This window comes from Lepisma saccharinum, chromosome 5, assembly GCF_977018435.1.
Source record: "Lepisma saccharinum chromosome 5, izLepSacc3.1, whole genome shotgun sequence".
Lineage (NCBI taxonomy): Eukaryota > Metazoa > Arthropoda > Insecta > Zygentoma > Lepismatidae > Lepisma > Lepisma saccharinum.
Window position 1 is genome coordinate 88,343,834 of NC_139233.1, and position 26,692 is coordinate 88,370,525.

At 37.9% G+C, this 26,692-nt stretch overlaps 1 protein-coding gene across 1 annotated transcript; it reads right to left on the minus strand.

Annotated features, from left to right (window-relative positions):
- Positions 1–1,922: 1,922 nt before the first annotated feature.
- Positions 1,923–20,819, minus strand: LOC145988426 (uncharacterized). Its single transcript, XM_083123317.1, has 5 exons — positions 20,627–20,819; positions 15,642–15,759; positions 14,590–14,720; positions 6,416–6,510; positions 1,923–2,106 (listed from the first exon to the last, which is right to left on the minus strand). Exons 1-5 carry the CDS (start codon positions 20,685–20,687, stop codon positions 2,041–2,043), a joined length of 471 nt encoding a protein of 156 aa, XP_082979443.1. The 5' UTR covers positions 20,688–20,819; the 3' UTR covers positions 1,923–2,040.
- Between the last annotated feature and the right edge of the window lie 5,873 nt (positions 20,820–26,692).

The window sequence follows — 26,692 nt, forward strand, 5'->3', positions numbered from 1 at the left end:
CGGATATAAAAGTAAAGGTGTACTTTGCAATGAAGGCAATTTCCGTGAATTTTTGCGATTTCGTATTGATCTTCTAGCTTCTGTATCTGCCCCGATATCATCAGGTGCAGTACCAATATTTTATTCTTGTTAAAACAATTTTAACTCTAAACGTATGTTTTTATATATTATAATTATTAGTAGCATGGAGGAAGTTTATTTGATATTTACATTTTAAGTTATGAAGTAGTTCTGTCTCACTGCATTGTATTCCGAAAGAAAATCGCAGTCTGCCAAGGTAACAATATTTCCTCAGGCAGATGGTTAAAGAATCCTGTATACTTCAGGTGCATGTAATGAGTGACAGTAATGTTTGTCATCAGTTTATTTACAGATTTACGATGCATATTTTTATGTGTGTGTCGCGAAGTTGGAATTAATTACGATAATTATGAAGAAAAAAACAAAAAAAAAACGGTCTAGAATTAGAATTCTCAAACCCTTGTTTCGAACGCTACCAACGAGACCTCAGGCGACAGCACAGCTTCTCTTTGAAGCAGCATTGTTTACATAACCATTGAAAACGTATGTCAGGATAGTTTCCTGACTTGGTAAGGTACTGTAATCTACCTGGCGAAAATCGCCCCTCCCAACTGCCAATCCTGGATCTTCCACTGTGTATGGAGTAGAATTACACATATTGTCAACTGACCCCGCACGTATAGTCAACTCACCCCACGTACGGGGTGAATTGACAATACTGACACGCTTCGAAAAAACAAGCAATAACTTTACAAGTTTTAGCATCATGGTGTAATAAAACTTCACAGTGGTCAAGGAAACTACAGGTATTGCTCGTAGCATTTCATCAATAGTAGATAGTAATTTTTAAGAGCTGCAGAAATGTAAACATAAAAATATGCTCAACTCACCCCGGTTTCCCCTTCCTTAGAAACAGTAGAAAAGGCCTGCTCTTCTCCAAAAGCTAAAAACATTGGTTAAAACACTGTTCTCATCTCCCAACATAGATGACAAATCGATCTTACGATCTGAAAATATGGAACCCTTAGCTAAACCCATGCTTTTGTTTTCAAAAATCATAAGCAATGCAAAAATTACAATAAACTGTTTTCCGTATTCTTAAACATGTTTCTTTATTTACATTTCACCTAACATATTTGTTATTTTAATATAACAGGAGAATAATGATATACTTGAACATAATAAAGCTAGAATAAAACCACAATATTTCTTTTATCAATTATACATAGAATATTTATATAACTGTAAGTAAACGAAGAAATCCGTGAAAATGAAGTAATACTTTGATCGTCAGTTTGTCAACATATTTTTGCATTGTTTTGAAGTCACGACAAATAGTGGGTTTCAAAAAACAAATTCTGTGCATGCATTAAATTCTGAATTATCTAACTCTGTGAGGAGGTAAAATCCATAAATTCATTTGCTGCATCTTTACCAGTGAATAAATAACACAATAAAAACGAGAATCTTCTCCTTCTATTTGCTAATAATTATAAACAAGAACAAATACTGAGTATCTTTATGACAATATCTTTGATAGCAACTACTTATTTTTTTTAAAAAAATATATACTCTATATATTTATATACAAACTCTATTATCTACAATTTAAATCATTTGAGAAACAGTAGCTGCTTACAAATAAGTTTAAATTGATATTTTGAAGGAAATTTACTAAATTCCCAATTACCTGTAAAGGTCAATAATATATTAACTTAGTAGTGAAAAAGAGGAGCTAATTTTATATAATTTATAGAAAATGTATTTCCTTACATTCTTGAATGCTGATATAATTTTGCTATTCGCATGAATTGCAAAAATGGCACCAAATTTTTAAAAAATTTGGAAAATTATATTTTGTGTCAATATAATCATAATATATATTTATGCAGAAAGGCCATTATCATTAATGTTACTTTAATTAAATACGTAATAATTAAAATATTATTCTCAGATTGAAGGAGATTTGCACTTAATGCTTTGAACTTCACATGCACCTCTAGCCTATACTCTAGGACATTAAGTATTCGTACTTCCATAACATTGCAAACTGCAGCATCTATTTTCCTGGCTGTCTCGAGTATTCTGGAATGAAACATAAATAGCTTTCAGTTCTTGGCAAATAGCCTGTATTTCACTGTAAAAGTTTACATTAAATGAATTAGCTAGTATTAGCAAAGAGCAATTGTCAAAAACAAAAAATAAATATTGAGTCTTGAATACTATAAGAGTGTCTATTAACTCTGGAAATTTCCACATCCACGTTGTAGAACATTCATTGAACTAGTTTTATATGTGTAGATTAAAGATTCTGCACAGTTCATTCCAGTGTTCGTGCTCTCTCTCTCTCTCGTCGATCCTGGACTAGTCCCTGCTGCGAAGAAAAATGTGCCAACACATGCGCTGTAGTTTTCTGCGCATGCGCTCGAAGGTCGAAAAGCGTTGAGAGGGAGGAGTCTGCTGTACAACGCCAGACTACACACTCGCATTAAACCTCCATCATGACCAACCGAAAATAAACTAGTTTTGGTTACTGTTTTTTTCAATTTGTCATTGATATGTGTTTTTAAATTATGTATCACGAATGAAGTGCATTAAAAATGGCAGTAGCGCATTGTGTGATCGACTCACCGTCTCATTACCAAAAATTCAAGGTTCTAGGTTCGACCTGGGAATGGGTAATTCTTTGTGAGATTGGTTCCATCTATTTCATCTAATCACCGTTCATCTTCACCGTCGCTATTTGGCAAAGGAAAGGAACAGAAAAGCATTGTAAAATGAGAAAATTACAAATCATACACGTTGTCCTGTCTTAAGGTAGACCTGCGTCTACCTGCGTTTAACTTACAAGCTGCCCAAAATGTTCAATTCATTAATATTTTTCCTTCTTAATTATTTCAGAAGAATTTGCGAACACTGCACATGCATTTTCTTTTTCATTCAGTTGCCCATTCCATTGACTACATGCTTATCTTGTGACAGTCAGATTTACCGTCATTATTATTATTATCATTATTATTCATGTATGTAGCGGTAAAAAGACGTGTTGATTCAAAGTGTTGAGTGTTTTAATTTGTAAGAATACATATTTGATTTTTGCCAAGCAGACGGGAGGAACGAGACGTTCGCGTGTGTTAAGGGCGAGCACCTGAAGGGTCACGGTATGCGTCTAAAGCTTAGGAAATTCGACCGTAATGACAAACATTTAAATATCTCGGTTTCCAACGGTCAGATTCATGTGAAACTTATACCAGCGCAGCGGCATGTGTGCAAGGACAGATGTGTGGAGTTTCGTCACGATCAAGCGACAATTACGGACGCCACATCAAATCGGTTCTAATTGATCAGTTTGTGGACAGCGATTGCAATTGAGCAATGGGCGACAGCCAGGCGGAAGCTTAATCCGCGCAAGTCAACTTCGGACACGGTACGTCCTAGTTTGGAGACAATAGAGCAAAGTGGACTGACCTCTTCGGAAGCGTCGCTTCAACGATCGCCTAGCGTCGTTTTTCAAAATCTAAATAAAACGAAGGACATGGTTTTTCGATACACAGTCTTACCGCGATCCTTGTAACGAGAGCAGCTCCGTGCTACCTCTCCATATACAGTTTTGCCGCGATTCTTGGAACGAGATCACCTTCGTGCTACCTTTCGTGTACAGTGGACTTTGTTGTGTTGTGCGAACACCAGTGTGTGTGATAGGCAGTAAGTCTACACGAGTGCGCCTACCTCAACCGCTGGGGGAAGTTGAAGAGAAACCGTGTTTCCGTGATTACCTTACGCCATTCATAATTTTTGAGAAACGAGGAACACCGGAAACTATGGCGGGCTAGAGGGAGAAGAGAGATGAGGGCGTTACGTCGATTCGCCCGACGTCAGAAGAAGCTACGCCGATGATGCCTATCCGCCGCCATGGAGAGAGAGAGAACGTCGAACGCCGCCCTATTGATACGCCGACGATGCCTACCATCCGCCACGTTGACGCCCCGACGACGCCTACCAGCCGCGACAGAGAGACGTAGAGAGAGATGTTGACGCCCCGACGACGCCTACCATCCGCCACGTTGACGCACCGACGACGCCGACGACGCCTACCAGCCGCGACAGAGAGACGTAGAGAGAGATGTTGACGCCCCGACGACGCCGACGACGCCTACAACGACCGCTCAGATGCGACGTCCGAACCGCGCCATACCACGGAGATCCACCGATCCCGAGAGGAAGAGGAGCCGGGGAACTAGGTGTTTGAACCCTTTTTGCATCTTCATCGTCACGACCAAGGAAACCTTTCGCGTGGATACTATGTGTTTTCAATCGCCCATAAAGACGCCAGGATGCACCCCGGAAGCTGAGAGATGGTAAAGTATTCATCTGTGTGAACCTTAACACGTGACGGCCCGATTGATTTAGAGAACGCCCTTGAAATTCGTCGACATTTTGAAAACGCCCACTCAACTCGAACTTCATACCAAACTCCCGTCGCGCTTGTCATTTGTAATCTATTCGTCTCAGGTCAATTTTTCGTATTCCTTGTGATATTTTTTTTATGATCTTAAATTCATTGTTTTTTGTGCTCCTTTGTATTTGTTTAAAGTGCGTACTATTAGAGTAAAGCGCCGCCCGCTTAATTGCATATTCTACTTGAGGTTTGTTCATTTTTATGTGTCAGCGCTGTGTCGCTGCTAGCTATGTCCGGTCGCATATGTGATTATTTGTTAAAGTATTTGCCTGGTAATGTGAATTGCTCGTCGCGGCGAAGTGTTTAAGTCCCGCCTACTAGAGAGTATATGTTTGCGCCACTCAACGGAGGTTATTTGTTATGTTTGGAACCACGTGAGGTCTTGTAAAAGGAAAACGTCCGCCCACGTGAATGTAATTGCCGTTGAGACGCCTTTGTTTATACTGGTTAAGTAATGTATGGTCACCGCGCCGACTAGTTTCTTTTTTAAAAACAAAAGGTGAACTTAAGTAAGGGCTGGCTAGGATTTAAGTAGCACTGGAGCAAAATCACAAATGACCTGATTAGACAAAAAGTAAGATAAAATTAATTGAGAGTGCAATAATTAGGGCTTGTCGTCATAAAACCTGTACATGTCATGTATAATTTCTTGTGTCGATGACCCCATGAGGATTGAATCTGAGAGAGAATGTGAGAGTGCAAGTGTGGGGACCTGTAATAATTCCATCTTTGTTGGTTATGAATAGAATATACTTTTTATTTTCATGTTAATTTTGGGCTATATCATTTTCGTATGCATGTCGCTACCCGTGATTTTCAGGTATGCAGCTAGCCGCTTCCCGGCTACAGGTAAAGAGGTGGTTATTTGAAAGTACATATGTCTTTGTTTTTATTCGATATGGCTTATTACTATGCACTGTTGGTCACCGGTTCCTACACACGAACTTAACCTGGACCGTAACGCTATTTCGCTTGTCCGAGGGAGATTTTGCCGCCTCTATCTAGGTAGTGGTAGCATTTGTTTTCCCGGGCAAGGGAGGGCGTAGCATACAATCTTAGCTTCGAGAAACTCTCTAGCGCTATAGGAGGCTCACAACTTTACAAGCCTCCTTTTGACCGTAAAAGGGACACTTAAAACCCGACAAAATGCAGGCGTTATTTACTGATGGTACCGATTTTGAAAAGGATGCAAGAAATTAAAGATAATACTAAATAATAAATAAAAATGCATTGGTAATGGCAAAGTAAAAAGCATGCAAATACATACATGTACAGGAGCGATTGTGTGCCAAAACTGAAGGGGGGGGCAGGATAGATTATTTTTCTTGGTAAACAAGGCTTAGCATTGAGATGCCATTGTTGGGTGCAAAGGTGACAAAAAGTTGGGGAACAACTGCCTCACGCATCGCCAAAGCGCCTATAATTCAAGATTCTCGTGATATAAACACAACAGATAAAAGGTTGCTTTTTTTTTGTTTTTTTTACATTAGGATATGAAATTTTAATAATGTTTGTGTGTTGTCAGCAAAAATAATATTTTCTTTACTGAGTTCAAACGCTCAACTTATGTAGTTATTCTGAAAAAAAAACTATTTTCTGTAATATATTAGATTCAAATTGTGTTTTTGAACTATTAACAATAATCGGTAAGTTTTAGTACTGTTTGCTTAAAAGCTTAAAACTTTTCATTTTCTTGAAATTAGCTGGCAAATAAATCATTTCTTGCTCTTAAAGCTTAATCACCCCTCCCTTTACAAAAGTTGTGGACAAGATTATTTACTTTACATCATAACTTTCTATTTTAACTTTAGACGTATCGTTTATGTTGTTTTTTTCGTGGTTACAGTTAAACAAATATCAAGTGAAGAAGCACAGAAAAATGGGGAAATAGCCAGTTTTCGGAGAAAATAACTTGGAAAACTCAAGATCTTTTACCTGCAATTGGTGTGACGGATGAGCTGAATATTTTCCACTCTTGCAATTTTGTGGTGTTTTTAGAACTTTTTCTGACATCATCTCAGATGGAATTGCTGAAAGAAACAACACAAGAATAAGATTTAATGATGCAATTGATTGTGGAGCATTCCACGAATAGTGCAGTGGCGGATCCAGCAGTTATAGTTGGGAGGGGCGAATTTCATTCGGGTACCTGACCACAATTGCACTGGTTTATAAACAATACATCCTACTATAAACAGGAACCACATTAGCATCCATATTTTAGAGATTACAGATTCATTTTCCAAAAATAAAGTTTCAGGGTTGGAATAGATGGTTTGATTTCATTTTATTTTTGTTATTTAGCGTATTTTTTCTGCCACTTTTGGTTAATCGCAACGATATGGATGAGTGATGATATATGAAACTGATGAGAGGATATTCACAAAGAACACATCCCTGTTCGGGATTCGAACCCTGAACCTCTGGCTGGGATAAATGGTAATTATTGTATGTCGTTAATGTATCTTAATTCCTCCCATTGTCACAGTAAACTGAATGAACAGAAAAAGAAGGAATAAAGTGAATAAACAAAGAAAACGAAACCCTATTCTCTCTAGGGGTGTCAAAGCCGATCCGCTTTGAGGCATATTGCAGAGTTGTTCGGATACAAATTTAAACTGTAGGTCCAGTTCCGATTAGCCTATCATGAGTCGAAAGTGAATTTACAAGTACATGAAACTTCAAAAAAATATTATCGAGGATGTTAAACTTTGTGATAAAAGAAGGAACATTTGAGTCTTCAAAAATATTAAGCATAATAATATATCCAAGTTCCTGGCAGTTGGAAGGGGCGATCGCCCCTATCGCCCTCCCCGTGGATCCGCGCCAGGAATAGTGGTCCTACTCCATGTTAATAACAAAATGAATCAATCTGAAAATTATTATACAGTTCCCAGTCGAATGGTTGGTTGGCGGTGGTAACTTATTCGTGTGGTGTGGTGTGTGGAACACCATTGGTTGGGTTTGTTTAGTGAACGGGTTTTTTCATCCTTGCTTACAGACTAAGGTTCTTTTCCAGAGGTTTTTCAATAGGACGGAGCCACAACACTACGGGAACGTTGTGAGACAGTTTCTGTCCAGAGTAAGTTATTAGGTGACAAGTGTCGCATATTCTGTTCATTAACTTCATTATGAACATAAACATTAGCTTTGTCACTATGAAGCAAGGACTTTTCATTCCAATGGAAGCGTCACACTGTAATTGTTCGAGACAACCATTCATAATGCTCATCTATTCGTGGATGTATCTGATTAAAATCATAATGTCATGTGAACTTCTCATCCTTGACGTCAGTATAATCTCGATGCCATACTGACGCGTTACAGGCATTTTAATGCTTTTTTTTCTGACACCTCCAAAAGGAGGAAATGCGTACAAGCATTCATTAACTTCTTATTGGTTAAAGATAAGATAAGAATTTCTCATGAAATTCTAGCCTGATATGATGTATCACAATACCCCCTTCCCAATTAAAAATGTTGAGTTGAATTCAATATGGCGGACGTTCGCTCGAAACATACCAATATGGTTCCCCCTAGGCCTAACCTGTTTCTATCATGGCCTTCACATTTTATAGAGGGTGTTAAAGGACTTTTGAATCACCCTGTAGAATCCGGACTGAAACTACTCTCTTCAATAAGCCTTACAATAAACCATCTATACCAACCGCCAGCGCTTTCTGTGAATTAACTGAATTAACATTACAGTTCTTCGGCAAATATGTCATTCAAGGATACTTCCCTGTAGCCTGAGCAGTGATGACAAAGAGAAACAGGAAATGAAGGACAGATGGGAGAATACAATTTTTATTTAGGGATGGAGGTTTTGATGCGGCAGAAAAAACCTGGACGGAAGGTATAAAATGTCATAGTGTCATTAGAGCGTTTCTTAAATTTCCAGTCATTCGCACAGCTCAAGTGCGAACTTCAGCAAAATTCCCTTAAATTTATGGCAGTTATCGGCAGTTTGCCTCCCATTGGCTTCCTAAACAACCAAACAACGCAATATATTTCAAAGTTGTTATTGTCAAGCTGAGGAAAATGTCTAGAAGCTTTATAAATGTGGCTATGGCACATGCAAAATTTATAAAGTAAGATGGAAAAACGGTGTTGGAAAGGATTGGTCAAATAAGAGCAATGCTGAAAGTTATCAAGAAAAGATAAAGAAATTGGATTAATTTGAGAAGGAATTACCTGGAAAAGGGTGCGCTGGAAGGAATGGTTAATGGGTGAAAGGATCCTCGAAAGAAGAAGATATCAGGTGAGAGGTGGTAGTTGATATTTAAGAAAGGAATGAGTTAATATATGAAGGGTGGTCCAAAAAAGGTAACCGAAATAGTAAGTTGTTAACACTACCGGTTACCTTTTTTGGGCTACGCTATATACTGTATATATTCGTATATCCTGGGTGGCCACAATTGAAGTTGCCCTCTGGAGCCCGTTCGAAGCATCGGATTGCGATGATACTTGGTATATAGGCTATGGACACCACGCGGAAGCGAATGCTGACGAAAAAAATAGTTTACATTCTCACCACCAGGTTGAAATGTGGCGCTGAAATCTGGTACACAGTGAACATCAATAGAAACGCTTCGTAAGACCGTTGTCTTAGGCCCGCTTTAGACGAAAGCATTTTTCTTAGAATTTGTCTTAACATTTACGCCATGACCAAATGCTACCGTGTAAAGTGAGAAATCTTATGGCTTTTCAGATGCCATGGCATATTTCATGGCATATCTCAAGGATAGGATCGGTCCTATTTCCGTAGCATTTTTCGTAACGTAACCAATCAGAAGCGACCTCTAGGTCACGAGTACAGTTCTAATGACGGCTGCGTAATATGTAAACAATGCATCACTTCACATTTTTAAAAAACAATAGCTATTCAACCGAGAGGAATAACGCTTCGTATTAAAATGGTTTTAGGTACAAAAGAATGGCGCTGCTTAAATACATACTTTAAAGCGTTTACTGTACACATAAGGAAGAGTATTTTAGTTTGTTTGTTCTTTTTTCAATTGTAAACATCGTGCACTCACCATAGATGGTGTAACTTGATGTGCCTTTCGTGCTGTATATATATATATTATACATTGTACTCGCAAAAGCTAACCGAAATGTTCCATGGAATGCTTCCTTGTAAAGTACTACCTGCTTTATTGTAAGCATTTGCATAGCATTTATGCTAGCCAAAATCTTAATGAAAATGCTTTCTCCTGAAGCCGGCCTTAAGCTTCGAAAGTTTCATTGACGTTGACGGGACATATTGAACACTGATGTATCGACATAACCCCAAATTACTGGTTGTTGTTATTTCAAAGACTCAATCCCACCTAGTGGTGAAGATTTGAACTATTGATTTTCCGTCGGCATTCGCTTCTTCATGGTCTCCAAAGCCTTTCTAACAAGTTTCACTGCAGTCTGTTGGTTCGAACAAGTTCCAGAGGGTTCTGAGTAGAGGAATTTTAATTCGCAAAGCCACTTTTCAACCTAGTGGTGAAAATTTGAACTATTTCTTTCGTCATCATTCACTTCTACAGGGTCCCCATATCCTGTATACGAAGTTTCACCGGAATTCAATGCTTCGAATGGGCTCCAGTGGGCTCCAAATAGATAAATAAAACGAGATCCGGGGCTCAGATTTCACCATGAGGTTCTTTAGAGAGATGCACCGAAAGGAAAACAAGAAAATGTCGTCATTTTTATTCCAGTATTTGTATATAGAAAAACAAAAGCAGAAGCAAATATATACATATTTCCTTTCAACTATGCCAAAAATAGTAATTCAGTTGCTGTTACAGATACTCAAAAAGCAACTGTTTTCTATTTGTAACGTATTTACAATAACGTTACTTGCAAACCTAACCTAGCATGGTGAGAGAGTTAAACCGGTGAAAATTGGCATAGTTAATTTTAAATTAGAAAATAGCAAAAGTCTTATAACTTTGCTGGTTGATAACAGAAATATATTCCAGCCTGATAATTAGTGTTACAGTGCCAATAAACAAACAATAAAATGAAGTAAGACTTGAAGCTTTCCACAACTCACTTGGTCGATAGCATGAGAGAATCTATTCATCAAACAATAAAATGATTTAGCTCCAAAAATTTTCTCTGATATGCAATAACTAGATCAGGAGTCCGGCATTTCAGTATATTAAAGGTATGAAATATAAAAAATAAAGAAATATAGTTGTGCTGGATAATGACTCATCTGGTGTATCGAATAGAATAGTGTCCTCCAAGAATATGATAATACTTGTATATAGGCATAAAACATATAGTTCGTCATTATTAACATTTTCTGAAAACGGCCACTCTTTCGACCCGTCAAAGAAGTAGAAATTGCACAACTCGTGTCCAAAATCCGATCCAATTCTTGTGGCACAGACGGCATAAACCTAAAAATGATAAGGCTAATTCTTCCACACATTCTTTCACCTCTGACTCACTTGATAAATTTCTCGGTAGATAAGAACACCTTTCCCCTTGCATGGAAGGAGGCTAGAATCCTGCCCTTGCCGAAGAAACGACACGTGACCGACATGAACGACTTACGAGCAATTAGTATATTACCTGTTTTATCAAAAGTTATCGAGAAAGCAGTGTACAAGCAGATAGAAAGTTTTGTTACCAAAAATCAAATATTGCCTGCAGTACAGTCTGGTTTCCGATCTTCCCACAGCACCGCAACGGCGCTCATGAAAGTAACAGAAGGCATTTTACAAACTCTAAACGAAAGTAAGGCTGCAGTCTTGGTGTTGCTGGACTTGTCCAAGGCGTTTAATCTTGTATCTCATCAGCTACTCCTTTCGAAAATAAGTTACTACGGTTTTTCGCCGGGAGCAATAAAATGGTTCCAGTCTTACCTTACTGGGCGAGTGCAATCGGTGACGCTTCCCTCAGGAGCTACATCGACTCCCCTTACGATACCCTCAGGGGTTGCGCAAGGAAGTATTCTACGCCCTTTTCTATATTCCCTCTTCACCGCCGACCTACCCCTGCATGTACGACACAGTGTACCTCATTGTTATGCAGACGACACGCAGCTCATTATGACAGTAGACCCTAAAAATGCAAAACCAGCAATTGGTCTCCTGAACCGTGACCTTGATGCTATTTATAAATGGTGTAAACGTAATGGTCTTGTAATTAACCCTTGTAAATGCTACTTTACATTAATTGGTTCTAGCGCTGCCTTAAATAAAATTCAAATAAATGGGTTATCAATTAATATTAATGATGAGAGGATCCCACACTGCACAACTGTTAAGAACTTAGGTGTGATATTTAATGAGAAACTTGACTGGCAAAACCACGTAACGTCTCAGAGTTCAAAAGCTTATGGTATACTTAGATCACTCTATAATAGTGACGTGCGGTGACGTCGACACTTGGAGTAGCAGTCAGTGGCGTGCTCAAGGGGGGGGGGTTGGTGTGGGTCACACCCCTCCCCCCTTTAGGGTCTACTATTCCTAAAAAAAAGAATGTCAATAACAGGAAAAGATTGCAAAATGATGAACGAGTACTAAAAAAGAGTACACGTAAACGCCTCCCACATTCGAAAATAAAAACGATTTGGATTCGAATCTCGGCTTGGCCATGGGTATTCTTTGTGTGTGTCCCTTCATCAATTTTATCGTCTCATCTTCGCGATTAGCCAAAAGTGGCGGAAAAGCGAAGTAAAATAAACCAAATCAAGCAATCAATCAATGATTTAATTTTAGTTAATTAGCGTCGCTTTTTCTCATATTTGGTTAATTGCGAAGATGATACGATAAAATTAATGAAGGGACAAACACAAAGAACACCCACGCCCAGGTCGGGGTTCGAACTCGGAACTCCTGGTGTCGTAGCGCGATGTGATAACCACTCCCCCACGGTTGGTTGATTTGGTGTTTTAAGTACACTTTATGCACAGAAACAAAACAGGTAACAAAACACACTTTTTTGTAGTTTCTTCAATAATATTCATTTAGCTTTTTGAGTTCTGAGATACATTTTTCATTCCAAATTATTTCATTATTCACTGCAGAGTACAACACAAAGGACAAGAATGCACACTCATCACGGGTTCGAATCCGGGCTTGGATTGTTCGTATGAGGTCCATTCATCAATTTCATCATATCATCACTCATTCTCATTTTCACGATAACCAAATGTGGCAGAAAAGCGAAGTAAAATAAACCAAACCAACAACAATATGAGCACGCGTTCTCTTGCCCAAATAAATACATCCGTATTTATGACTGTTAGAGGCCAAGAGTAGTATATTTAAATAAAACACTACTAAAACGAGAGTGAGAGAGATCCGAGCACATATTTGTAATTTAATCATTATATTTTCCATACTTGAAAAAAAAGAAAGAAAGCATAACATTATTGTCTGCTCATAACACGTTCCCATTTCATAAATAATAAAACTACATCCCATTTTATACATACATATTGTACAACGTGTAAAAGGTTGCGTGAATAGAGAACATAAGTGCTGCAGAAAATTTTACCCTGAATTCTTTAGAGGATTTACAAAACATCTATGACAAACCAATCCCCTATCTGTCCTATAGGAGATAGACTAGGGGACTTGAAAGCACGTGCTTTCAACCATTGCAGCGGGGGGCGAGGGGGCAAGGGAGGTGGGGGGTAGTAATCTTCCTTTTCCTTGGGCCGGCCGTTTCTACCTGGAAACTGGTCAGGCGGAAGAAGAGCGAGCTAGGGTATCCAGTCAGCTGTGCCCGCCGATCACACCGATGGACGAGAAGCGCGTGCAAAAGAAAGTGTTGCATATGAACTGTGGCTTTAACAACAATAAATATTGTGATTTGAATATAATTCGAAATGTGAGATTGATTGATCTATCTCTGCTAGACTAGCTACTCCTCAGTGCACGTCACTGCTCTATAAATCATCGCACTTACTTTCGACTGATGTTAAATTGCGTCTTATGCAAGCTCTCGTTCTTCCCATTTTCGATTACTGTGACGTTGTTTACGGTGTTAATTTAACAAAAAAGAATGCTAAAATTGCACAAAAAGTACAGAATTCTTGTATACGTTTTGCATTTAGCTTGAAACGAAGGGATCACATACTGCCTTACTTAAATGACGTTAATTGGCTGAATATGACACGACGCAGAAAACTACATCGGGCCTGCACAATATTCAAAATTATGCAAACAAAAACACCGACATACGTATACGACAGACTCCAATTTAGACACGACATACACAACTACACGACTCGACACTCTAAGAAACTTCATCTGGACAGATTCACAAAATCCAAATTCCTGTCATCCTTCAAAGCTGCTTCTGCATATTGTTGGAATGCGCTGCCACCAGATGCTACCTCGTGTGCGACATACAACAGCTTTAAAAGGGCAGTAACAAAAATACTTCTACATGAGCAAGGACAGAGCCTCAGTACACATGACTAGATTCAGCATGCTTACGTTGAAATCAAAACAAAATGAGCAGATTTGAACCCAAGATGAACATTTTGATGTCTGTGAATGAGTAAAATTGTCTTTATCTTTTTAGAGAGTTACTTACTGAATGCATAATACATTCATTTTGCATTCATTATAATTCATAATTACTTTGATGTGTATGAATGAGTAAAATTGCCTTTATCTTTGTAGTGTTAACTACTGAATGCATAATTATAATTCATTCATTATAATTTATAATTACTTTGATGTGTGAGAATGAGTAAAATTGTCTTTATCTTTCTAGAGTGTTAATTACTGAATGCATAATTATAATTCATTCACTATAATTCTTAATTACTTTCATGTGTGTGAATGAGTAAAATTGTTTTTATCTTTTTAGAGTGTTAATTACTGAAATATTTATAAGTGAAAATGTAATGGAATTCTTATGTTAAAGTAGTAATTGTATTTTGTTTGTTTTATTGTAATTACTAGATTTTGCGGGTTAAATGGTAGAGCAGCCACAGGCTGAACTTCGCCCATAAATAAATAATTTCTAATTCTAATTTCTAATTCTAATAGTTTATGTGATTATAATTATTTCCATTATTAAAATTTATATGAATGTATTGGTGCATCCAAAAAAAATGGTGCATGTTCTTACTATATACTTACATATGTAGATCTGGTCGTGAGATCTTCTATGTTTATTTAGTATACAGCATGGACAGTAAAGGCAAGATAAGAATACAAGTGTACCAACCGCTCCAGCAGACAGTAGGGCTATGGTAACAGGTATTCCAATTCTGAAATTAAATATAAGAAGTATTTATGGAAATGCCGTGAGCACAGTGAGCTTCACCAATCCCTCATATGTAATTACGATATTTGTGAATAGTCCTATTTCAGTTTCTCAATCTCCCCTGCCACTAAAATGTGTGTGTGTGTGTGTATTAGGGGTGTCCTGTATTCATTGTTTGTACCAACTAGTGAGCACAGGTACCTTTCCCAAGTCAAAAGTTTTCCTTTTCATGCAAATTCTGCCTGAATCTTAGAAAATTGAAAGTACGATCACAAGACTTTATCAATCCCATAGAAAATCAAATTACAAAATGATAATAAATGATAATTAATATTGAATGAACTAATGAAATTAAGGAAGGAGTAAAACATACGTGAGGTCAATGATATCAAATTTCACACTTTGCAAAAATGACTCAACAGCCCTTTTCAGGATCAGGACCTACCTGCCAACTGGCTTTTGATTGGATGGTATGTCCTATGTTTTCTAGCTTTTCGAGACCGGAGTCCACTGTTAATGGCGACGAATAGAACGGGGAGGAAAGAAAAGTTTACCTTCTCTTAGTAACAAGGCGGACGCAAAAGTGAGGTGGGGTGGGTGCAACTGCCCCCTCCCTAATCGCCGCCACTGTCCACTACTATTCCTTTCAAGTACCTCCTCATTTGTCCTCATGATGCTGGAAGCTGGCTGCTGGAAGTCGAATGCAGAATAATTCAACGCAGTAGCGTACCCATGGGTGGTGTTGGTGTATGTCATAAGACCCCTTTGGCCCTGTATTCCTAAAAAAACGTTAAAGGCACGAATAGATGGCAAAATGAGGATGACTGCTAAAGAAAATATATATTACCCCGCTCATTTTCGAAAATCTTGGGCATGCCACTGGTTCAACGGGATCGAAAATTCACATTATGATATTAATTATTACCTAAATAATTCGCTCTTGGCGAAGCTCCAGAAGTCACAACACAAGCCTTCATATTGGCAACAGTATTTCAAGTGCGATGAACATGTTGCCTCTGTACTCCCGCAGCCGGTAGATGCATCTGAAACGAACAAGATATGAAAGAGAGTTTCCCAAAATAATATCTGCATATACGTATTTATATAAAAATCAAATTTGTGGGCTCAAGCAAGAAAAATGCAACAAGCCTATAATTTTGAGATAAATAAGTGCTAAATTCTAGGTTATATTAATTTACAATCAAACCCCATTAGAACTTTGAGCGTGACGTTTGATTTGATGTGTTATTTAGCGTCGCTTTTATGCCACTTCTGTCTAATCGCAACAATGAGGATGAGTGATGTGATGAAATTAATGAAGGGACACTAAGAAAGAACACCATGCCCAGGCCGGGATTCGAACCCGGAACCTCAGGCGTCGTGACGCGGAGGTCGGCTTGGCCCTACCGTGTATTTAAACATCGTAAGCATATTACTGTATATTACATTATATTGTATTATATAGTGTGTTTACAAAAAAAATGATATCATTACAGTAAAAATCTTAGAAACTACATAGTCAAGGTAAAGGAAACTACACAGGTGTAATCCTCAACTTAATAAGATTTGTGCATACAAATTTGAATAAGAAATTCAAAGGTATGTGGATGTCACAAATGATCCTTCACAAGTGTACCAATATCGGCACAAGTCAAGTCGGTAGTCCCGCTCCTGTCAATCACGCTGCAGCATGTCTGTGGTAACAGTCTCCAGAACGGCGGTGATTCTCTGTTGGAGTTCCTTGGCGTCTGGACTCTCGGCTACTCATTCTCTCGTACATCTCATCTTATCATCACTCATCCTCATCTTCGCGATTAGCCAAACTTTGCAGAAAAGCGAAGTAAAATGAAATCAATCAATCAATCCTCTTTAAACAAGAGATCCACGCTTGTTGAGCCATAAAAGGAACCGCGGTCTAGGTATTCGCGGGCTTCTCCTATGGATTATGGCCCGTTTCGCCTTATCCCGTTTCGCCATATCCCGTTTCGCCTTATCCCGTTTTGTCTTATCCCGTTTCGCCATATTGCGTTTTCACCTCTTCCAATACAATTTCGTGTGATTTATGTGACACTATATTTCTAAGGCGAAACGGAACATCCCATTTCGCCTTACACACAAAAAATTTCCCACCAGGGAATATTATCGACGTGAAGGGTCATCATTTTTAATGCATTATTAACCCAACCTAACCGACAGGACAATGGGAGCCAAGGTAGGCAACATCACAAGCTCTGCGCTCCCATTATGAATTATCCTTCAAGTCGATAATATTCCCAGGTGGGAATTTTTTTGTGTGTAAGGCGAAATGGGATGTCCCGTTTCGCCTTAGAAAGTTAGTGTCACATAAATCATTTGAAATTCTATTGGGAATGTGATAAGGCGAAACGGGAGGACACGCTCCTATGTGGTAGTGGTAACATCGTCGCCTTGTAATCAAGATGCCCCGTGCCGGCCCCCTGATTTTCGCGTCCCGTTATGACGCCAAGGGTCCTGGGTTCGAATCCCGGCATGGGCATGGATGTTTCCTAGTGTCCATTCATCAATTTCATCATATCATAACTCATCACCATCTTCGCAAATGTGGCACAAGAAGCGAGGTAAAATAAAGCAAATTAATCAATCAATCAAGAGGTTCCGTGTCCGAACCCCATTGTGTTTCGAATACCAGTTTAGAGTGCAGGTACAGTGCCGATTAGCCTTTCTGTGCACAAAGTGGACTATATATTTAACTTTTGGCATTCGCTCGACCAATAAAATTCCCGTGGAACCCACGTTCAGTTCCCAAATATTTCCCATAATTCCCGTTCAGCGAACACGTTATTTTTTTTGTCGCTTTCTTATCTGCCGGTCCCCTCGCAGCATACGCCGTTGGAAAGTTTGAAACACTTCAAAAGCTGTTGGCCCCGTTCCTTCTGCCACTTGAGAAGTTTTCCCAAAGCATCTTGGCGAAATGGGAGCAGAGGGGGACTCTATTCCCCGCACGAACCGTCGTACGTCGACGATTAAGATTGAGTTTTCCGAGAGACCTGATGAATCGGACCAGACTCTACGTCATCAATCTTGCTGAACCAGGAACCGTCCTTGAAGAAGACCTTGCTAGAAGGTTGAAACGTTACGTTTAGTTTATGTTTTTAATAAAATAAATTACTGCCTTGGTCAGCATATTTAGTTTTTCACTAACATTATGCTTGTTGACTTGCCATTCGCGTGGAATGTAGCCTCATCACTAAAAACAAAACATGTATCAAAGCTGTCTTTACACCACATTACACATTGACTTTTGAGGTATTTCTACACATATTGTTAAATTTTCAGATCATTTGCACGAGAATTGATAACGTTATTAGATTACGAAATGATATCATTTTTTTAAAACACCCAGTAGTATATTGTATTATATTTGTATTATATTACATAGAGCGCGTAATCTTACAGGGATAAATCTAAAGCATTTACATGTTAATCAGCGTGGCTAGCTTGTTGTGGGCTTAGTATTCAATAAAGCCAACCGATGCCGTGGTAAAAGATATGTATGCAACGCAGTTGCCGCTCCGGTCAGATAGGAAGATAGGATGGCTGTCAATGTTCTCTGCTAGCCAGCTGCACAACACGTTATGCGAAGAATGGTTAGCATGTTTAATAGTTCGGCGATGTTGTCAACTGCAGGAATGTCATTATTCACTGAAAATAACTGTCATTGTGTGATTGAAGACTTTGTTTATCGCAAAATCATTGTTGAAAGTTCACAGACAAACTGATCATTATTTCAAACAGACGACCCACTCCATTCATTTCCACTCTTTTTACAGTGACAAAACAGTTCAAGTGCTACTTAAAGAAACAAAATTATGACGTGTTTCTCAGGTTGAGCAGTTGCATTCTTATATTCGAGCTGTTTAGGTACATTCACTAGGTTTTACTGCTTAAAATATCGTGATATGAGTGCAAATATTCACCAAACAGAAAGAAAAATGTGTATATAGTGTTAAGGTCCACAACGTAACATCCCTGCTCGATAGCGTGCATAATCTTGCATAGACTTGTCCAAACTTGCCGAGACCTGTAGCTGAATTTTGTTGGTTTTGCCTGACCTTCACTCACTCCAGGTAAGCTGTCTCGCAGTTTCCTGTGAAAAAAAACAACCTTTCTCGGCAAAATCCAGCTGCAGGTCTCGGTAAGTTTGGACACGTCTGTGCAAGATTATGCACGACGCTGTCGAGCAGGGATGTCACGACAGGCCCGTAGCGAGGGCTAGGCTAGGGGATCTGAAGCCTAAGGCACCACACAGAGAGCACCGTTCAAAGCCCTTTAAGAGAAGTGACAACAAAGTCAGATAATGCGACTGAGAATTTTATAATTGGCAGAGGTAAGGAGGGAAGGAAAAAATACAAGGTGTTACTTGACCCTTGTGCTCATTGAAGATATTCAAGTGATGAAGTGACCCCATAGGCATGCGCAGACTAATTTAATTTGGTGTGCCCAGTGGCGGCGATTAGGGAGGGCAAGGGGGGCAATTGCCCCCCCCCCCCCTCCACACACTTTTCGCCACTTTTGCCCCCGCACTATGCTAAACCTTATCTACAAAGGGAAATATACTGCCTTTGCCTCCTAGTTCCACCCCAAGTTTTAGAACCCAATCGCCGCCACTGGGTGTGCCTTAAGGGGGGAAGGTCACTCGTCAATCTGAACAAAGCCCAATTGTTGTAACTACATGTTTCTTTTTCACAATAACTATTAGATACATGAAAATGAAATGTTAACATTGTAACCACTGAGTTTTCGGTATTCGTTATCATCTCTTTAGCACAGGTTTTCTTGTGACGAAATTTACATTATTTAAATAAAGAAAGCAGACAACTGAAATTCAATATTGGTACAGAATAATCAACTCTAACAAATGTAATACAATACAAGACTATATCTACACAGATAATATCAGCTGAATGAATCCCTCTCATTAAATAAATGTGTAGATTTAGTTTTTTCCACATTTTGTAATGCGCATTGCTCTATAATGTTCCCTTTCCGACCACGTCACGAAAAGATCTCTGTCATAAATCCTTTTCAACTTATGAAATTACAGACTTGGACACAAAGACATAACTGAAATATCATTTAATATACTAAACTTCTTTTTTAAATCAGAAATGCAAACTACGAATCTTCAAATGTATCATAGAAGGGCGCCCGCTGGATTTTTTCTCAGGGGGGTAACAGAGTCACAGAAACATATTATAATTATTATTACTGCTATTATTGTTGTTTTTATTGTTATCATTATTATTACATTACTATTACTGCTACTAGGACTACTTATGTTTTTTTTATTACATACATTTGAAATTTCCATATTCTGTATATACAATTTGCATAACTGTATACTTAACATTAACTCATGTAGGACAAAAAGCTGTTGCTTATAGTTAGATAATCAGTGTAAAATAGACTGTAAGTTTAAGGTAACCCTGCTTCATATAATAATAATAGTTGATGTAACTTACGGCCTGTAAGTCACAGAAAACAATACTTTATGTTATAAAATATCTCTACAATTTCACCATTCGAATTTCATTCCAGAAATCTCAGGTGGGGCAAGTGCCACTCCTGTCCCCCCTGCTGGTGCTCATGATAACATATAATATTATTTTTAATGAGTTTTCCTTGTTTCCTTTCTTTAGGATGTAAATATCAGAAAACTATGGTATAGGAAGAAAATATCGAATGGTGCACATAAACTGTCGGTGCTTGGTAGTACGGACGGGGTAGGGGAGACACAATCCTGCCTAGGGCGCCAAAATATCTAGCTACGGGGCTTAAAGCCATCTGCCGTAAATAAAAGTCGGATATAGCAAGTTTCTAAACAACGAACAATTTTTCCGTTCAATATTTAAAATTGCCACTTCTACTTACCAGATGAACAACATTGCACTAACACTATTATACAAGGCAAAATACAGTCCAGCCTTTTCATATTACAGGCAGTGGTATTACAGACGCATATTTTTCACACAAACACTCGTAACACAAAAGAATTCAATCCACAAAGAGTTACAGTGGTACATTACTTCTTGAGATAACGTTTTTATACAGCACCTTAGGCTTCAATTTTCATTATCGTTTGTGGCTAAAACAATGCTATTATCTTTTTCAGGAAGCATGGAGCGTAGTATTCTACAAACAGTCATATCTGGAAAAGATAACAGACAATGTTTACACTTTAAACAGATACATAAAAACTAGATCACAGGACATTTAATTTGGGTTTCTCTTCTCCCCCCCCCCCCCCACAGTCTCCGTTCTTTTTTTAAAAAAAATGAGGTGACGGGTTCCAATAGCGTACAGTACGATACAGTGGGATGCACAAGTATTGCTCGCAAACTGTCCACGACCATTTCCATTATTTTTCTCTTGCCACTTACTCGTTTTAAGGCTCTACTAAAGGTGATTTTGCGGTACTTTTTCGATAACAGATGGCAGCACCATTAGTCATGGCAACCGAGTGCCATGTTGCCAGCTCTACGCGCAGATAAGTACATACAGGTTTGTCGATCAGGGTATTTACTGATGAAAGATGACGTCAGGTTGATTAGTGGAATTTAGACAAAATTCGTAGGTGTGCAGCAATGTTATCCATTTTTATGAGATCAGTTAGATCCTCTTATCAGAAAAAAAGAAGGAGTGTATCAGCAATGGAAAGTAGTAAAAGTTCAAAATAATCCAAAATATTAACAAAAAAATAAAAACAATCGTGTGGTTAGTTCATACACCAAACAGAGCAAGTAAGAATAATACAATTACGTTTGAAGCAACTGCTGCGTTGACTACGAGATAATAGGCGTGTTTCACCTATGTCACAAACTGTTGAATTATGACTTCGAGCAGCCATGATTGAGGCCAGTTCTTGTAAGCATACGGAATTCAAGCAGCGGACAGAAGATACTAACACAGATATTCGTGATTTAAGATAAACGTGTAGTTGGTGCAGATACGTGGTGGATATTTCCTTGCAAAGGACAAATAAAATTGGCTGCAAACATGGCAATTGTGTGCATCCTGACGTCACATGAAACCCACCTATTGAAGATACTTACAGATAATCCATTTTGTACAACACTACTTGACGACAATCCTCGCTTTTATCAGAAATCTTTACCATATTTTATTCATAAATTTCCAGCAGGAAGTCCCGTCTTCAATATATCAAGATTTCTCATAGTTACTCTCTAGTCATTCTCTAGTCCTTTGCCTTATAAGTGACTAAAGATTGAGTTCTTTGGACTTACTATTTCTGGATTTATGTTTCATTCTTTAAACAATTTACAGAAAAACAACAATTTTTGAACAAAAAAAACAACATAAAGAGTCCTGGGTCTACAATAGAAGTCTATAAGACGTGTTTGTTCTAGGAATTTCTTTGCTTGCATTTGATGGTGATCGTTAGTATTACCTCAAAATTTTCTTGGGTAGACATTTCAGGTTTAGATGAAAAGGAGGCCAGTGAGCACTTGCTCCCCTGAGATATCTGGGAAAACTTCATGTAATTCGAATTGTGAAATTGTAGCGTAAAAACATGATCGAGGGGTGCCACGAAAGACTGAAAATTAAGAGGCATCTTATAAAATAATATCTCTAAAAGAAAGTGCAAAGAACAAAGAACTGTTCATTACCAAAGTGATTGATGTTCATGGAAAGGAAGCAATTCGATTTCAGTTTGCAGTTCGATAAGTGGACTCAGGTCTGAAGTTCAACACCATGGTATATTAAATTGAATTCCAATTCATTGATTTGTAAAACAATAGTAATAATAATAAAATTTAAAATGTGAGCTTTTATAACTGAAGGGCAAGATAAGAAATCTTACTCTGCCCCACCCCAAGAGCTCGAAGTGGAAATTCCTATCTGGGGAGGATGCTTCACCCAGTTTGGGTAAAGGTGAGCTGAAGCTTGTATGGACAACATGGAGAACGTGTAGTGGGTGGTGGGATGCCGAAAAATTTATCCTAGAAAGGGAAGATTTATGAGTATTTTCTTACTTGTAGGATGTCATCACTCCACGTTCTCCCCACTCTGAGCACTACTGCCTCCCTGAGAAAAAAAATCCTTTACGCAGGCTTGGCTGATATCCAGTCCTTGGGAGTAACTAATTAATTACATTAACAAGTGACAAGATTTTCAATTAACACTAGTTACTTTTTGAAATTAGTAACTGTAACTCTGTCAATCCTCCAAATAACCAGTAACTAAATTAAGTGTTAGTTATTCTTCTTTACTTTTTGCATGGAAAAGAATTTTCTTCAGCCTCAAATTCGCAATAATGTCAAGCAAATGCCGAACTGATAGAAGCATGATTATTAAATTGTAATAATAATAATAATAATAATGTTTTTTTTAATTTTTTGTTTTAAGTACACTTTATGCAAAGAAAGGCTAATTGGTAACTATATCTACAATTTAATGTTGTTATATTTCCATCACCAAAAACCAACAACTGCACGTGTCCCTACCTTATTTATATTAGTACACCTACGACATGAGTACATACACATGCAATCTCCAACAATTATCTTGGTTGATCAGCATTCCTACAAAAATATATTTTTACAAACAAAAATAAAAGCCTGATCTTCATTTTTAAGTAACAGAGAATTAGTTTAAATTTTTTTACCCATATATTTTTATGTACAAACATATATTAACTAAATTATAATTTTATGAAACTTAAGATTATCATCGGTGAAAAGTTTTATCGTTGTTGTGAAACGTATTTAACTAGTTTTCTCAAATACAATACAATAGTTTTAGTTTAAAAAGTCAAAAGTACGTAGCTACAACAAATTCTGCTTACCGAGACTACTAAAATTAGATACTTAGGATATCATCAAAATTTACCCTAATATTTTGTTTCAATGTTAGTAGTATAAAAACCCATAGGATGAGCGCACTTATAGGTGTAGAAAAGAAGAGGTCATTTGATTAAACAGCCCGATTTGCCCACACTTAAAATTATGCCAAGATCCTCTTATTCCCCATTTCTTCAAGTGTGATATGCTCTTAATCCTCAAGAATTTTGAATCCTAGTGTAGAAAAGAAGAGTTCATATGCCCCGATTTGCCCACACTTAAAACAATGTCAAGGGGGGGCATATAGCCCAATCGGCCATGTGTGTACATATTTAAATCTAAAGAATTTTGAATTCTAGTGTAGAACTCCCCTCAGACAGATTTGCCTATGTGTGTAAAAGCTACATCTCTCAGTTTGTTGTCCATAAACTTGTCAAAAATATGCCCCCCCCTGATATTGTTTTGGCTACACTTAAAAACTAAGGCAAAAAGTCACTCTCATCCTCTACAACTTACAAATCAATACAATACAAGGTCAGGCTGCAAATTGTTTCATGTTCTTTCTAATCTTTGATCATGTTTCATGTCCCGGCCGGCAATAAATCATGCACGCCTGGTAGATTTTATCTCATGCATGCAAGCATAAGATAAAATCTACACTGTGCCCTTTCAGGGAAAATTCTCTATGCACGCCTTCATGTCATTAACTCCAAGGGAAATTCCTAGTAAAAAGAACATTGGCCTCTATGCATGTTGACATATATGCCTGAAATGGAATCAAGTTTTGTCTTGTTCTGATAATATTTACCCGAGAGAGACTTACAGAAATATTTATTCCACATTTCAAAGTCCAACTTTGAATTGTATTTAGCTGATATAGAGCTCAATAACTCCTGGGTTCTGAGACCCATTAGAGTGTGGTGCATTGCCCCATGGCTTTTATTGCCTTGTAATCAAGAGGCTTCTGGGTTTGAGTCCTGATAAAATGTGAAGCCTCCCCTGATGGCAAAGTGTTAATATTGTTGCCTTGTAAACAAAAGCTCTGGGTTTGAATCCTGGTAAAATGTGAGGCCTCCCCTGATGGCAAAATGTTAATATTGCTGCTTTGTAAACAAGAGCTCTGGATTTGAATCCTGGTAAAATGTGTAAGATTGAAATACATGTGGCAAAATAATATGTCCACACGTGAGATTTTGAGAATATTTACTGCTAGCTGATATACAGCTGAGGTTTGAAACCTGGTAAAGTGTGTTGTACAACAGCATAAAAGAGCAAAATTATTTTATATTGGGGATCACCAGAGCCTAGTTATTGCTGTTGTTTGGGTATAAAACCACCAGCTCAGCCACTAACTGCTGTTATAATTGTTTTGGCATATTTTCCATATATAAACAAACAACAAAAATGCCAAATCAAAAATATTGCAATCAATGCAAAAAAATATATCTAGTTCTAATTGGTCTAGGCACCGGTTTAATTGTGACCGTAAGAAATGCAGAAAGGCCACAAAAATGTGTCCAAGATGCCATAAAATATTAAGCAAGGCATATTACAAATGGCACAAGTGTAATTCTTATGTACAGTCATCAATATTGCCCTCACAACCATCTACATCTGGTCTGAAAAGAAAGCATGAAGCACCTGTTAATGCTAGAGCAGCAAAGCAGCCACGCTATGCACTACCTATCCGTAGCAGTTTTAATGGCCAACTTAGGGATTATCGGTTTGTCTCAGAGCCAAGATGTGGTATTAAGAATTTTTTGAACAGTATAAATCCAGATGTGCAGGCAATTCTAAATGCACAAAATGGCTCTTATAAGCTGTCCCTCAAATTGTTTACACAATATAAGAAGCCAAATGGCACAAAATTTACACAGCCCCACATAACAGAAACTGTACCGGTATATTCAAATGCAAATTCAGACAAAATAATAAGCAGTTTTATAGATCAATTGAATATTAAACACTCTGAATTTGCAGCAAAAGAATCAGGATGGAGCCTATGCGGATCTCCACACAAGTTATATATTAATATTTCTGAATTCAGCCCATTACAAGGTTCTACATATCTGCCATTACCTGCCAATATTAAAAACAAAAGAGCCGTGGTTAATATAAAAAATAATGATGAGAAATGCTTTTTGTGGAGTATTTTAGCTGCTTTGTATCCAGTTTTAAAGGATCCTCAGAGAATAACTTATTATAAGCAATATGAGCATGATTTTGATGAAGCAATGGAGGGTTTAGAATATCCAATGCCTGTTCAGAATATTGATAAATTTGAAAAAAAAAAGGCCAGGCATATCAATGGCAAACAATTATCTATTAATGTATTTACTTGTTCTACTGGCCGTGGCAATTGCTTGATAGATCCTCTCAGAATCAGTACACTTGATGATGATTCTGCTGTTCCGATTGATCTGCTCTTAATTGAAAAGGATGGCACATATCATTACACTCTGATACACAGTCTTGAAGCTTTAGTCAGAACACAACTAGACAAATCCAATACAATATTCAAGTTGTGTAGAAGATGTTTGTCTGTATTTGATGGTGAAAAATAATAAATGGGGTTCGGGAAGTGAATGCAGAAATTGCTAAAAACAAGTTAATTGAGCATCTGAAATACTGTGGCAACCATAAACCTGTTCATATGGTGATGCCTAATCCAAGTGAAAATGCAAAATTCAAAAAGTTTGAAGCCCTGTTGGAACACCCAGCATATATAGTCTGTGATTTTGAATCAAACCTCAAACCCCTTGCATTCTGCAGCCCAGATCCTGATGAATCTTCAATTACACCATACCAGTTAGTAGTGTAATTTGTGCTACAACCAGCACCACTTACAAGTGTACAAATGATGAGCTCATATAATTAAACAGCCCGATTTGCCCACACTTAAAATTATGCCAAGATCCTCTTATTCCCTATTTCTTCAAGTGTGATATGCTCTTAATTCTAAGAATTTTGAATCCTCGTGTACAAATGATGACCCCCCTCAGATTGATTTGCCCACACTTATAAAAGGCACTTCTGTGAGATTGTTGTCCATAAATTTGTTAAAAATATGCCCCTCTTGATATTTTTTTTTGCCCACACCTAAAACTAGGCCAAACGTATTAACACACACCCACAC

Excerpts from the sequence above, each read along its gene's own strand:
- LOC145988426 (XM_083123317.1), bottom strand. The coding sequence starts at position 20,687 with ATGAAAAGGCTGGACTGTATTTTGCCTTGTATAATAGTGTTAGTGCAA. Across the intron at positions 15,760-20,626 it reads AGTGCAATGTTGTTCATCTG|ATGCATCTACCGGCTGCGGG; the intron begins GTAAGTAGAAGT and ends TGTTCGTTTCAG. Across the intron at positions 2,107-6,415 it reads ATCCGTCACACCAATTGCAG|AATACTCGAGACAGCCAGGA; the intron begins GTAAAAGATCTT and ends GTTTCATTCCAG.